Source organism: Electrophorus electricus, chromosome 6 (assembly GCF_013358815.1).
Source record: "Electrophorus electricus isolate fEleEle1 chromosome 6, fEleEle1.pri, whole genome shotgun sequence".
Lineage (NCBI taxonomy): Eukaryota > Metazoa > Chordata > Actinopteri > Gymnotiformes > Gymnotidae > Electrophorus > Electrophorus electricus.
In genome coordinates this window covers 16,013,525-16,028,409 of record NC_049540.1, presented here as the reverse complement: position 1 = coordinate 16,028,409, position 14,885 = coordinate 16,013,525, and the positions used below count along the sequence as shown (strand labels likewise).

Below are 14,885 nucleotides of genomic sequence, written 5' to 3'. Positions count from 1 at the left end.
GAGAGGCGGATTAAAAGCAATCTATATCCACATAAATCATTGATTAAATGAATCATGAAATTAATATGTAAATTGTGTGTTTAACCTCTATTTATATACCACTGTCTGTCATCGTAGCGTAAATCTAAAACTAATTGCAATTTCTCCGTGAGTGCGGGAAAGTGTGAGACAGAGACAAGGGCTGGGAGGGTGGGGGTGTGTATTGGGAAGAGCGAGTGGTAAAACTCTGACATATTTATTAACTAAATGTTCAACTACATCAGCTCACTCATTAAGAGGTGCGTGGAGCATGAGTGGTGAAGGGAGGCTTGTTCGTGCTGCTTGGGCAGCTCAGCTGGGGGGGGGGGTCGTGACGGCGAGAGGACTCTGTTCCGTCGAACCGCACAACGCAGAGGTGCACGCCTGCCCAGCCGACCGCAAATAACAGTGGCTTAACCTGACTTGGAAATACAGACATGCTCACATGACAGCACAGGTCAGACTTGCGAACTCGAAGCAGATGCAATGTCTCATCTGACTGTGATTATATATATATATGTGTGTGTGTGTGTGTGTGTGTGTGTGTGTGCGCACTTGTCACATGTAAGGTATTTCAGCTTGTACCTAGCCAGAAGACCTGTGTGTGTCTCTGAGTGTGTGTGAGACAGACAAACAGGAAGACTGAGAGATAGATAGGCAAGAGGAGTGATGGGCTCTGGGCCTCCTCCTACTGCTGCCTGACATAAACCATGCTCCAGACAGGCCCGCCTGCCACGGAGGACGCTGATTTACAGGCGGGCGAAAGCCGGGGACGGCCGCCGTGATCTTTCAATAAAACATCAAAAAAGGACTCTGACCCATCCATTACCCACAAGCCTCAGCGGAACTGGGAGGTCAAGCGAGCCTGCCATCGCTCATGCTCCAATCTCACAGCAAAGCACCTTGGGATAGCTGCCGGGCTGTGGGAGGGGAGAATATTCAGCCTGAGCTCCCTGCAGGCCAGACAGACACAGAGTGCATTATGGGTTGAGTTCCAAAGGAGAACATTTGCTTCACTGTACTGTTGGCCCTACAGAGAACTCGTGAAGCCATTACATGGATCCATCAAAGTGTTTATAACAGGAGTCAGACATAATTCCTGAAATAAAAACAAATTATGCATTTGCAAAATGCAGAATGGTTAATAATTGTAAAATGTGTCTGTTGTGAATTTCATAAGAGCTACTGAGTGTAATCTTATAGAAACTTAAGGTAAACTTGAAGAAATTGCCACCACTTAGAGATATAAACATATAAATCCCCAAATATATATTAAAAATATTTCAATATATTTTAACTAATGATGTGAATTGCATATAAATTGTAATAAAGCACAAGTTCTCATATAGAAGCAAAGCAGAGTTAAACTGTCAGATAATTTCATCTTCTGTCTTGCCATTCCTACCTACAAGCACACACACACACGCGCGCACGCACACATGCACGCACGCACGCACACATGCACGCACGCACACAAAATGTACATAGATTATTTGGCCAAGGTGAGCACATCCGTCCACTCCAGCCCCTCTGAGAATACCCTTTCCCTTTCTTGTTCTGAGTGACTTTTTTGATATGTTATCAGAGACATGCACAGAGCTGAAGTGAGAGGGTTGTCAGTGGCTGCTGCCTTCAAAGGGAGGAGGGAGGCAATAAAGCGTCCACATGCTCGACCTCTTGTTTCACTAATTCACTTCATTTCATTTTAACTATCCGGAACAATCTAGTGAGACATTACCCTGTAATGAAACCTCACAGGGACCGATTGTCTTCAGAAAAGACAATTCCACACCCCCCCCCCCCCTCATTCACTCACAGAGGATACACACAAGGACGTGATGCGCATAACATGTAAACATGTAAGAAGAACCATCCAGCGCTGTCTGTCCTTGCCTCCGTAAATGCACACACTTATGTGAAAACACAGACCAACCTTCTACCATAGGGAGAGATGAAAGGGAGGGTAGATCAGGTTACTGTGTGTGTGTGTGTGTGTGTGTGTGTGTGTGTGTGTGTGTGTGTGTGTGTGTGTGTGTGTGTGTGTGTGTGTGTGTGTGTGTGTGTGTGTGTGTGTGTGTGTGTGTGTGTGTGTGTCTCTCTCTCTCATTCTGCTCTTGAGTGGGGTAGTGGAGAGGGCAAGAGGCTAGCAGGTTTAGCAGTGTGACAGTGTGAAGGCCATGGGCCACAGACGCAGTACCACTAGACATTATTTTAAAAAGGCAGATGTCCAGGGAGAGAAAGTCTAGCCGATGGTTCAGACAGACATAACAAAAGAAGAAGGGTCAGGGATCCTAAAGAAAAAGTAGTCTCAATTTTATTTATGGGTAAATGAATAACAGACCAAAGAAATTAACAAAATGAGCTACAGTCTTTACAAGGTTAATGTGTTATAGAACTTAATGTGTGTGTGTGTGTGTGTGTGTGTGTGTGTGTGAGTGTGTGTGTGTGAGTGAGAGAGAGAGAGAGAGAGAGAGAGAGAGAGAGAAAATAGGCTACCCATGTATGTGTAGCTAGACTTTAGGCATACATCAAAATTCATAATGCGCCAGTAACGAGGAGTGGCGTGGGCGTGGCCTCTAAACATGGCTCCGATTGGCTGAAGGCCCATCCGCCAAACCCATCTCGACTGGAGCATAGTCAGGAGACTCACATCATAATGGGAATAAACAACCTGGCCTCGTAGTGTGGTTCCAATTTAAAGTGTTATACACTTCCAGCATGTTTCTAATCAAGCCCAGTGCCTCTATTAAAGCAAGCTATCTTCATACTTATGAGGGGGAAGAGGGGAATGGAAAACACATAAACAAAACGGTCACCGAGAGCGTCGGTCTAAAGCTGATGAGGACACAAGTGAGAGAGGCCGGGAATGGAGACCGGCTCCGTGAATACGGTTTTCAAACCGAATCTGTCAAACCAAAAGAGTTTGTCGCTAAATAATATATACACACCTTGCACAACGAGAAAAAGATGTGCCAGGTAGCCTACACACACACACACACACACATACACACACACACACACACACACACACACACACACACACAAAACCCCCTCTTTTACAGCGTTTATATAAATGATCACTGTAAGGGTTAATGCGACACCGTAGGGGATCATTCAATTTTTGCCGTGTAGACGGAGCAAGATTATGCTCCTCATTGCCCGGCACAAATCAACAGCCAGACACAAATACGTTTCTGTGGGGTAATTAAAAACAGGCAGTAGGCAGGACGGCCTTATCAGCTCATCACGTTCTCCGCTCATCTAGAATAACACTGGCGCATCTGCGTCCGTTACGTCTCGAGGATAAATCAATCCGCGTCGTTTTAGTTTTTAAAATCCCGGCTTTTAGGGGGGAGCGGCCGCCCGACAAATTTATTTCCCGCCGACGCCCACTGACAGTCTATTTACTGTAGGCAAATGGAAACTCATGCGCTACCTTGTAATGGACTCAAAGAGAGTGAAGATGAGAACGAGAGAGGCGGTAGAGGGTCAAAAAGAGAGGGGGTGGGGGGGCGTAAGGGTGAATCTCAGAAGATGAATGATCCTGGTATAAAGGATAGCAGAGCTGGCTTCTCCTGTAAGATGGCCAGATTCTCTCCTAAACACTTTATAAAAATAAAATGGAGAAGAATGAAAAACAAACAGACAAACACATAGGAGGCCAGCTGGCTTTGGCTGTTACCTGGTCTTACTGAATGTGTGTGTGAATTAGTTTGACAAAGGGTATTAATTTGAAACAGCACATCAGGGATAACACTATAAATGACAAAGATGACACAGATGTCCATCTCTCTCTCTTACACACACACACACACACACACACACACACACTGTATATCGTCACCTTTCCGAATATTTTGTTGATGTGCTGAGAGCAAGGGGAGGAATCTTGATTCGACAAGCATCACGCATGAAGAGGGAAGAAGTCTCAAATGTGGAGGCATATCATATGCAACACATTTTAAAAGTCCGACACAGGCTTACAGATGGTAGGATACACCATTATATTTACACCACTTGTATGCCTGTGTGCATGCAAGTGCGTGTGTCTGTGTGTGTAATTGGACCCAGGTTGCCCAGGGCAAGCACAGACAGAATGAATCTTCCGCAGATCCAGCAAGAGCACCAGAACTGACCATGATGTCATTACATACCCAGGGATTCTCATGATTTAACCCAGACATGGCGAGGCTCGTGTCCACACACACACACACACACACACACACACACACACACACACACACACACACACACACACACACACACAAACCTCCTCTTTCACTGCTCTACTCCATCTTTCTTTTCTTCCTACCTTCTTGACTCTGTCACTTTTACCCCTACATTTGATGCTGTGAGCTGACAGTTGTTCCATTTGACAATGACCACTAATAGACTTTTAGCTCACCCAGGACTTCCTACATAGTGATAAAGAACCACTCCACTAACCCTTGATCCCTTTGCTCACAAAGACCCTGAACCTGTGGGTTGGAGTCCATTTTACCTTTAAAAAATAAATGCATTCTTCATTATGGAAGTCACCTGTGTATGTGCACGTACAAACTGCCACACACACACCGTGTTCTTTGAAAGTAAAACTACAGCTAAATGCCTCTTTAAAACAGTCCTCTTAAGTTGCCTCTGATGCAAACAACTCAACATAGAGGCAGAGATCATTTCATTGTTTCTTTTCAATATGGATATTGTTGTGAAGTCTGACATTTTCTTCCGTCTTTGTTCTCACACTGCCTGTCTTGTTTTCCTATATTCGTCATATTAACCTTCACATTTTTTTTTTAAATTAAAAATTATACAGTGCATTTTTATAATAATAAAATAGTTAGATCTGACCACACACATTTACAGATCCTGTAAGTATTATCTGTAAGTATTATTGCATGGTCGGTCCATAAGATGCTGTTCGGATGAACCTCGCTCCTAGCCCTTGAGCTAGCAGAGTTGGGGGGGGGCGCCGCGAGTTATTGCCTCCAGATGTAGGAGACAACTGTAAACACTATTGCGCCAAGGGAAACGCGCGGCTTTGCCATTCTCTCATGCCTCGAGGACTCGTCTCCTATAAAATGCCATTCTGAGGTAGTGCGTGATGCTCACTTGAGCCTTACTGTTATTACTGTAACCTGCACTCGCAGGCGTGCCGGCAAAACGGTCCAACAGCTGGTAGGCCTACGAGGTACAGGTAGGTATATAGTGGAAGGCGCCATAAAATATTAATCCTCGTAATTAGGACCTAGTTATCTTTTCCTCAACCGGATTGAGTTCTCCCCCGCTAAACGTTTCCCGCCCTTCACGCGCGTAGAAGCTTAGTGTCAAAATCCACGATTAAAGTGACAAATACAAATAACGAACTCTCGAAAAAAGGGTAAGGGGCAATTATGGATTAAAAGGAGCTTATATCTCAAGTCTCTTAAACTTCTCTAATCATTTTCCCTCTGCCTGCTGCGTTGACAGACAACGTCGCGGCGGCACTGGAGAAAACACCGGCTCTTCCGGCACAAACTACTTTGCTGATTTTAGTGTCATATTCAATTTTCTGCTCCCTGCGTCTCTTCGAATCCCCGTCCAAAAACAACCATTTAAAACATCACTCCTAATTAGATGATTAGTGCTTGGAAGGGCAGGAGATAAGTCATTTGCATAATTCAATCATAAAAGTTGGAGATACATATTTCTATGTTCGTTTGTACAATTATCTCGGCTGTCCTGGGGGCTGTGATATTAATGTGATTAAACAATACTCCTGCACGGAGCCTAGTGTCCTCCATTAAAGCACTGCTAGAGGCAAACCAAAAATTAATTTTAGGAGACAATCAATTTTATTCTACATGACTGTAATAAATATAGCCCGGCTGCAGATGTGTCATTAGGCTCAGGAAGGAGATTTTCCCAAAGTCAAAATGACACCAGTGGCTCCAGCACCCCCACCCTCACCCACCCCCTCCCCTCCCCTCCAGCGCGGCCACCCCTCCTAAACCGCTCTCCTGCAGTGAGTGGCGGAGGTATCATTTTTCCTCTTGCTTGACAAGTCTTCTCCATCTGTCAGATTTAACCTCTCACACGGATCGCATGAAAACACACAGATAAAAAGTTTGTTAAATAAATAAATAAATACAGTAAACACAACAAAAAAAAAACGCTGGAGTTCACCCAAAAGTGAATAAAAGTAACTTTACATTACGCACACAGAACCATTGTGCTGCCCCTAATAAACTTTCATTAGCTTAATGCATGTTTGTGCAGTGCTAAAATAGACGCGCGTTAAGTCCGAGATGCAGGTAGCGCATTTCCATCACTAATTGACCACATGTGTCTTCGTTTTGACTGTAATTCATTGGTTACGCGTGGGACTAGTTATTAGAGCGCCGCGGCACGGAACAGGCCCCTGCCAAAATTAATGAGAGATCTCATGGCCACAAGTTGTTTTATTAGACCCCAGACGCAGTTAAGCGCTCTTAAGTCTCCAACATATCAACATATTCACAAGGAGAAAAAGAGAAAAGTGGAAGGAAGGAAGAGAGAGAGAGAGAGAGAGAGAGAGAGAGAGAGAGAGAGAGAGAGAGAGAGAGAGAGAGAGAGAGAGAAAGAGAGAGAGAGATGGACACATCGCAAGCTATCCGCAGCCATAAAAATATCAAAGTATTTCAACCTTTGCTTTTACAATAGAGCGCCATAAATCTGACACGCAGAAAGGTCGTGGATATTGGAACGTTAACTTCAAAAAGAGGGCATGGGGAATTTTAGCCTTATTATACGAAACCATTTTATGGTAAACTGTTCAATGAAAAGCTTCTAAAAGACAACGACGGGTGCGTTTAATTTAAAATCCATGTAGTTCTGTACAGAGTATTAAAGTATAGACAAGAACTGACAAGAATTGTCGCAAACAATTGTCCATATGTGATGGACGTTATATTGCCAGAATAGAAAAAAAAGGTCCTTCTCCACGTTCCAGAGCAGAAGTTGTATCGCGGTGCAGCTGTATCGCGGTACTTCTTTCCTCGTCTCTCTCTCTCTGTCTCTTTCTCTGTCTTCCTCAGCACTCAGGTAGACGGCCAGCGACCACATCACTTGCACATAAATATAAGATCATACAAACAGACGTGCGCGCAATGTCACACACAACCTGTCTAAAACTAAAGAAACACATATCCCTGCATCTCTGCTTGACTATTTCATGAAGTGGGTCGACTTGGGGGCGCTATGTTGGGCCCTTGGGCCACTTTCGGCCCGAGTGGGGTTAATTTATAATTTACTGCATATAAAGGGCAGAGGAAGGGAATTTGTTATAAGATAAAACTGGGGAAAGGGGTGGATGTATAATTGATTACTGACATTCAAGGTGCGCAGGAGGACGAGTGACAGTCTCGACGCCCACTGAGGAGATTGGAGGAGACAGCGGGGTATCTTGGGTGCCAGGCTCGAGCCGGGGAACCGTAGCCTTAGGCGAAGCCAGGGGCAAAGAAACGTCCATATGGACCAGGCACAGGGACAGACATGCGCTTGTATTAATGTGCGCTCATGCTGCATCAGAAAACATACCGGTCATCGATCGAGCTACAACAATCACGCACCGCCCCCCAAACACACACAAAGAAAGAAAAACACGCACATACACAGGTGCCGGCACTGTGGAGGAAACAGTGGGAGGCCATGCAATATTAACGCCATGGTCATACTAAAATACAGACTGCGAGTTTGTACCTCCTTGCCACATACCGTCACCGACATGACCTAAATGTCTTTCATCAATGGCTTTTCAGTGCAGTATGTGTATTTAACCGCGCGAATAATTACAGCTGTATTATTTTATTATTATTTATTATGCTTTATTATTAGGAGGTTCGCGAAAACAGAAAGCAAACAAACAAAAAACATAATATGGAAAATTATGTGAACCTCATCTACAACCTCACCATCAGAAATGTATCTAAAATTACAGTTTAAAACCTTAAATTGTAGCTAACGTTTTTAGCAAGTCTTCGCATTTATTACATGCGTTTCAGAAATACCCTATTCTTTTAAAAGTGTCACAATCTGCAAATCGTATCACGCCAGGGGCAAAAGAAAGAATAAGATATATTTTAAGGATTTGAAAACAAACTGTTTGATAACGCAAAGAAATCGGGGTCTGACGAACGTTCATGCAAGTAATGACTTTATAATTTAGGTTGTCAATTTCTACATCTCAGTAGGTACTGACAGGAGCATCCTTGACCCATGGCATGTAGTCAGTGAGGTGGGGTTTTTCGTTTACGACGTGCTTCCCTTGAAACAAATCCCTGATCAGCCGTGCACTAAAATATCTGTTGACTGAGCATTCCTGAACTGCCTGGCTGCCTGACTCCTGAGCCGCTCTTTCGCTTGGTGCGAAAACATTTAAATAAGCGATGCCAAAGCCCATCTATACGGAGAAGCAACACTGGCCTATAAACACGGAAGACCAGAGGAAAAGCAGCACAGATGTTTGTCTCTAATGTAATTCCTTTTCAATTTCCTAAGTGCAGTCCCCAAGTGCAAACTAGTTTAGCGTTATGTTTAGCTTGCAAATTCTTTTTAATAAATAATGAATGCAATAAAAACCCGGAGATCAATTGCGAGCTGAGAAATCATAAAAGCAGGCCTTAAGTGCCGCTTGGGTTTGCTGATTTGGACATTTTCTTCGCGTATTTAAATTGTCCGTGGCAGTTTTAAAGATCCCGTCGAAATGTTTTGATTACTTTCCTGATGTCCGTGACTGTGCTTATGAAAGCGAAGGCAAAAGACACCTCCTCTGTCTTCTCACTCTTCCCCTAGGGAAGCAGTGAGAGAGAGAGAGAGAGAGAGAGAGAGAGAGAGAGAGAGAGAGAGAGAGAGAGAGAGAGAGAGCGAGAGAGAGAGAGAGAGCGAGAGAGAGAGAGAGAGAGAGAGAGAGAGCGAGAGAGAGAGAGAGAGAGAGAGAGAGAGCGAGAGAGAGAGAGAGCGAGAGAGAGAGAGAGAGGAGTCCGGTTGTGCACATTAGTTACCACCATATGGTGGTGGGACGGTGGATGATGTTTAAATCTGACTATAAAAGCGATGCCTGTATGTGCGGACACCGGAAGGTGAGCTGTAAAGCAGTGAGGCCGAGGACCAAATTCAATTCTAGGCGAGCCCATTGCTGAAGCAATTTCATTATCCGACCGTATGCTGCAACCTGACTTAAGTGAACAGCGCGACGTTCTACGCCCCTGTCTGTTATTACCCAGTTTGCCTGTAATCCAAAACTATAAAGTAAAATAACAAAACGATGCTGCTAGAATCAGTCAGTCAGTGTCTGTGTGTCTCTCTCTCTCTCTCTCTCTCTCTCTCTCTCTCTCTCTCTCTCTCTCTCTCTCTCTCTCTCTCTCTCTCTCTCTCTCTCTCTCTCATCACAGATTGATCGAGAACAACGCAAAACCCAATAAAGTAACGGCTGAATTCTGAGGGGGGGGGGGGGGGGGGAGGGGGCGTTAAAAGGTTAATTACCGAACCAAGCCCAAAACTGCCATCTGGATATTTCTCTCTCTCTCTCTCGCTCTCTCACTCACACACACACACACACACACACACACACACACACACACACGGTTTCGTTTGGTCACCTTATATATTGTGTAATTGTTGAGATTATCAGATATTATAAAACTGGCCCGTCGGGATTTCTTACGTCGATGTATTTTTATTAAGCATTATGCCCTCCTTCAACAATACCCTCCAGGCTGCGTTAAGGAAGGACTGAGAGCCTTCTCAACTGAAATGGGTCACACATTACCTACAGTTCAGAAAGAAACAAAACAAGTGAAAAAGCCTCAAATATTCCATCCAACTGCAACCTTTCAGAATACTTCTATTCTAAGAACACAACATATATAAAACATTAGATTACTTGGCAATAATGCAATAGATAAAGTAAAAAGATTCACTTTTCGAGGGTAGGTATGTAAATAAATAAGTAAGCGAGGAAATAAAATGAAATAAAATTAAGAAATAAAGAAACAGGGATTGACTGAACGCATATCACGTAGTCTTTAACCCTTGTATTTAAATTTCTATTTTGGTAGCTACTATTTAATTCATTTTTTTTTGCAGATGCTTGTCATATAACATGACTATTTATGTTTTGCTCAGTGGCTGAAAAGTATTATTCTTAGTAATAGCATGAGTACTCTTACTACGTTATTACTGCCTTTATGTCTATTTTAGTTTTGATTTTAAGGTCTTTATTATTCGGGAAAATACCGTACTTTTGGACTATTATATTCGAACAGATAAGGCCTATTGTCGATGTCGACTGGTTAAAACACTCTGTGTAACTCTGCCTTTGTGGCGCTAATCAGAGTGCTTCATTGTCACCCAGGTCCTTGATGCACCATCCGGGAAAAAAGTTTCAGTAATACAATCAGACAATAAAGCAAAAACCCTTGAGGTCTCGGATGAAGGTGGAAAAGAGCCATTGCAACCCTTTGTGGTCTGTGTCTCTCTGTCTCTGTCTGTCTGTCTCTCTGTCTGTCTCTGTCTGTCTGTCTGTCTGTCTCTCTTTCTCTTTCTCTTTCTTTCTCTCTCTCTCTCTCTCTCTCTCTCTCTCTCTCTCTCTCTCTCTCTCTCTCTCTCTCTCTCTCTCTCTCTCTCTCTCTATTGACATTGCAGGAGGAATATAGAGCATGGGAACACTAATGCATCTGTCATGATAACAAGCTAAGAATAACATCTTGACACCAAACAGAGTTAAGAATCCGGGCGAGGTGATTTATCCCTCCCTGTCGGTCACATTGATTTATTTAACACGGGCAAACACAAAGTCCAAATGAGCTGGACATCTTTACAAACAAGAGAATTGTAAACAACAATGCCACAACGCAGAGCGTTAGTTCGGCACGAGTTTCTGAACATTTTTCATAAGTGCTAAATTATACTGTTGGTCATCAGCTTTAACCTGCGGCAGAAAATAGAAGGGAATTATATTGCATATGTTTTGAAACAACACATCAATGTAATGGGATCAATTGGCAAACATTCATAAATTTGTATCAAAACCTAAAAGAGTTGTGTGTGAATGTGAGACATATTCATTCAAAATGTAAAACATCAAACGACCCAATCTCCTTTATGTGATCTCACGCCCTGTGATTTATTTAATTACAATCAAAAATGAGTTCGAGAGGTTGACCTGGGTAAATTGTTTTTTTTTTAGTTAAACCATAGAGTGCGTTTATAAACTTGAAAACTGCACTATTTTATATATATATATATATATATATATATATATATATATATATATATATATATATAAAAAAAAAGAGTCTGCCTCTTTCCCTTTAATCATTGCTTTTGCAATGATAAGTTTTTGCTTATTTCACACGATGCACTTTACTGTGAAGGTCAACGCTAGGTGAACTGCACCCACAAATCAGGAAATTAGATGCAACAAGTTTAAACTCTTCTTTCATAAACTGTATCATCTGCGTGTCGGTTTCATTTTGCTGGCCAAATGCGAGTGTTTATTGGGGCCAATAAACAATGTCAGAGTACACTGTTTAAGAACTGCCTCCAGCATGCACTCCTAGGAGAGCGGATATTTTCATCAAGTGGCCAAAATGGATTGCGGTTCAGCTGAAATTGTCTAACCCAAAATCAGTACTTAAGTCAACTACGTCGAGTTTTAGGCTATGAATACGCATTAAATTTGCGAGCGCTTTAAAACGGTCAAGCAGGTGGCCGTGGGGTTTTTACATGTAACATGAATGTGTTCAAATTATACGGCCAATACTTGGTTTAATCTGTTTTTTGGTTGTTGTTGTTGTTTTTTTAATTCAGTAGAACGTTTAATGAAATGGAATATAGCTTACATGTTCTGCAGACATGCAATCTATATTTTAGTTATACAAACATCTTTAAACAAACCTACACCACAAGTTCCAAAACTTTTCACAGAACAGCACGAACGCGCAAACGCGCAGTACCACCATTAGAGTCGGATCGTGCATTACAACGAAAGAGTGAAGTCTGACTGGAAATTGATATTTAAGTATTTAAGTGCACAGTCTGAACTTGCCTTGCATTTGTGCAGTCGTTGTAAAGCGCCTCGAAGTCCTTTCGGCTGATGAGCTTGCAGCGATTGACGCCGGGCTGAATCGCCCCGAGTCCCCGCAGGATCCGGACCTGCTCCACCGTGCATACAACAGGGGATATATCCAGCCGCTTCAGTTTAGTGTAGACGGTGTGCAGTCCCCCGACCAGATGTTTAAGAAAGAGATCAAAAACCTGCGGCAAGCAGATCAGCTCCTGGCCGTCCACGGTGAAAGAGGCTACTTTGACCCCGTGGACCTCCACCATTTTGCACTCGTTATTGCTGGTGGTGCCACCGCCGCCGCCGCCGCCGCCTCCACTGCTGATGAAAGAGTTGATCAGGCTGCTTGTCAGGCGCGGGGACTCGGCCGGGCTGGAGTACAGGGGGTCAGGACGAAACAAGCTGCCCGCACCCGGAGTCGAGGTCGGTGAAAGCACCGGGGGAGTCGCTGATACGGCCATAGTTCTCTTTAAGTTTCCTCCTTTTCCGCACTCGATCGCTCTCGCACACCCGTTCGCGCTTTACTTGCTCCTTGCACTGTTTCTCCGCTCTCACTTGGCGTTTCTCATGCGACCACGCTGACGACTGGTAGTCGGCAATAGGCAACTACCTTCCTCGCAAATGGGATGGTTACAATGAGGAGCATTGCACTCAGTGTTTCAATTAGCCAGCCCACCTCGACGTGGAGTGACACCTCTGTCCACCAACGACAAGCTTAACAGCACACGCCTTTACATCCTATTGGTGGTTTGTCTGTAATAGCGGGGACATTTATTATTATCGTCGCTTAGCGGAGCTTAACTTTCAGTAGACTGTAACAATTCAACTTCTAAAACGCAGTGAAAAGCTAAAATGCTGCTTTATTATCATAAAATGTAAGTTAAATGGGACCACCTTAGGCGGTTTTAAATGTAAATTTTTAATATTGAATGTTACTTTTACAATTATCTACCAGATATGAATGATTATGTTAATAGTGAATTACACAAGTGGGATGATAACAAATGTAGTATATATTGTTTCTTAATTACTGTTTTATCAAATATATTATAATAGATTAGAAATAAAGTATACTAATAGATTATTAGTAAACTATTAAATTTATAGCCTAGTTTTGTTTTGGGATTTTTTTGGTTTTTTTGTTTGTTTGCAGAATATTACCTCAAACACATTAGAGGTATTGGCCAGTTGTAGTGAATGTAATTTCTAAACCTCTGAAGGCTCATATGTGCGTTTTACTCAACAGGTAAGCTACAATAATTCTAACATCCGCATTTCGGTTGGGGTGCAATGTTAAATGGTTATGGGGCATTTTTTCATAATTCACAATATTATGTATGGTAGTGTAAGATGACATGGCAGGTAGGAAACTCAATAGTTTATATGCATAATAAATAATAAATATACTGTAGCCTATACTGCAAAACATAATCACCCACTGGCTTGATAGTATCAACTATTATTTAGACTACTAATAACTCAAATGATGATAGAAATGTTCTTGTATTAATCTTGTATTAAACTCTAGCGGAGTTTTGGATGAACTTAAGTCATAGTACATTGGTAGTTTTGTAATGACTTCTGTAATGACATTTTGTAATAACTTTTTGTAATGACTTCTGTAATGACCTCAGTTTGACTGTTTTTGTTATTAGAGTACTACAGTTAAAGGTACATGTAAATACAGTTCACTTACACAAACCATTTGTTGAAGGAAAGAGCCTGTTCTATAGGCTCTAAAAAGGCTTTTTAAATTATTCTCGAACAAGATAAGGTCTTGAGGATACACCTATTTTCTACCTCTTGACCTGTCACTTAAGCTCAACCAGGGTTGTTTGTAATGTAAAGAACTATGTAGGCATGACAGGATAGTACAGTTGAAAGGATTTCTGGAGGGTTTGTTATGAAACACTAGGGTTGTTTTTGTAAACAATTTCTGAAGAGTGCACATTGTGCATAGAGCATATTGTGACATTGTGACATAACGAAATAACTTTTTAAAATCAATTAGCAGTTTAAATTTGTTCAGTTAGGTGTCAAGTACCTTTTATATGAGAATGTTTGTGTAGGGTCAAAAAACGTTGTAAAATTAATATGAAATCATGCTTAACCTTTGAGCTCTAGCAACTTCTCAGGGAAGATTAATATTGTAAAGAGTACCCAAATGCCATGCAAATTTCTGCCAAGAACCTGCTGAAATTAAAAAGCTAGCTGGCAATCTGGGAAATTAGATACATTTTTTAACCTGTGTTTCAAATGAAGCTTATCCACTTTGTCTCGTATTTAATCTTAATGGCTGGCTGATTACTACACGTTGCTCTGCAGGAAAACATATGATCCACCTTATCCACACACCCATTCACCAACGCCCAGAGGTTTCTCTATGCATATTTAGTTCACTCTTATGCATGTGCATATGGTTTTTGATGTATGTTCTATTGGGTATGCTCATTTCTCACTGTAGAGAGTGTACTCCAGTCTTCTGTCACTTTTTCTACAATGTGATGTCTACTCCTTTTAGGGATGTAACATTGCTATGTACAAATGTCCTGTCAAGTATGCTTAAAGAGGCTAAACACGTTTTTTTTTTTTTATTTTAAAGAAGAGCCCAAACTAATGCTTTACGATTAATATGGTTATTTTCACACTTTTTTGCTTAAATAAAGATTTTTGTTTGGGACTTCTGACCATTTTGGTAAAGTTCAGTGCTTTTATAGGATCGAAATCTTGTACCCACCCTAGCCTTTTTAGATGAGACTCAAAACAGATTTTAGAGTTTTCCAAGGTG

General features: G+C 42.1%; 1 protein-coding gene across 3 annotated transcripts in view; it reads right to left on the bottom strand.

Annotated features, from left to right (window-relative positions):
• Positions 1–12,715, bottom strand: part of dacha (dachshund a) — a 111,548-nt gene extending 98,833 nt beyond the window's left edge. For 2 of the 3 annotated variants that reach the window (XM_035527324.1, XM_035527326.1), the window contains exon 1: positions 12,083–12,715. In XM_035527324.1, the coding sequence (XP_035383217.1) occupies positions 12,083–12,558 (476 nt within the window). In that variant the 5' untranslated portion in view covers positions 12,559–12,715. The remainder of the gene's footprint in view (positions 1–12,082) is intronic. The other variant, XM_035527325.1, reaches the window with a different exon arrangement.
• Between the last annotated feature and the right edge of the window lie 2,170 nt (positions 12,716–14,885).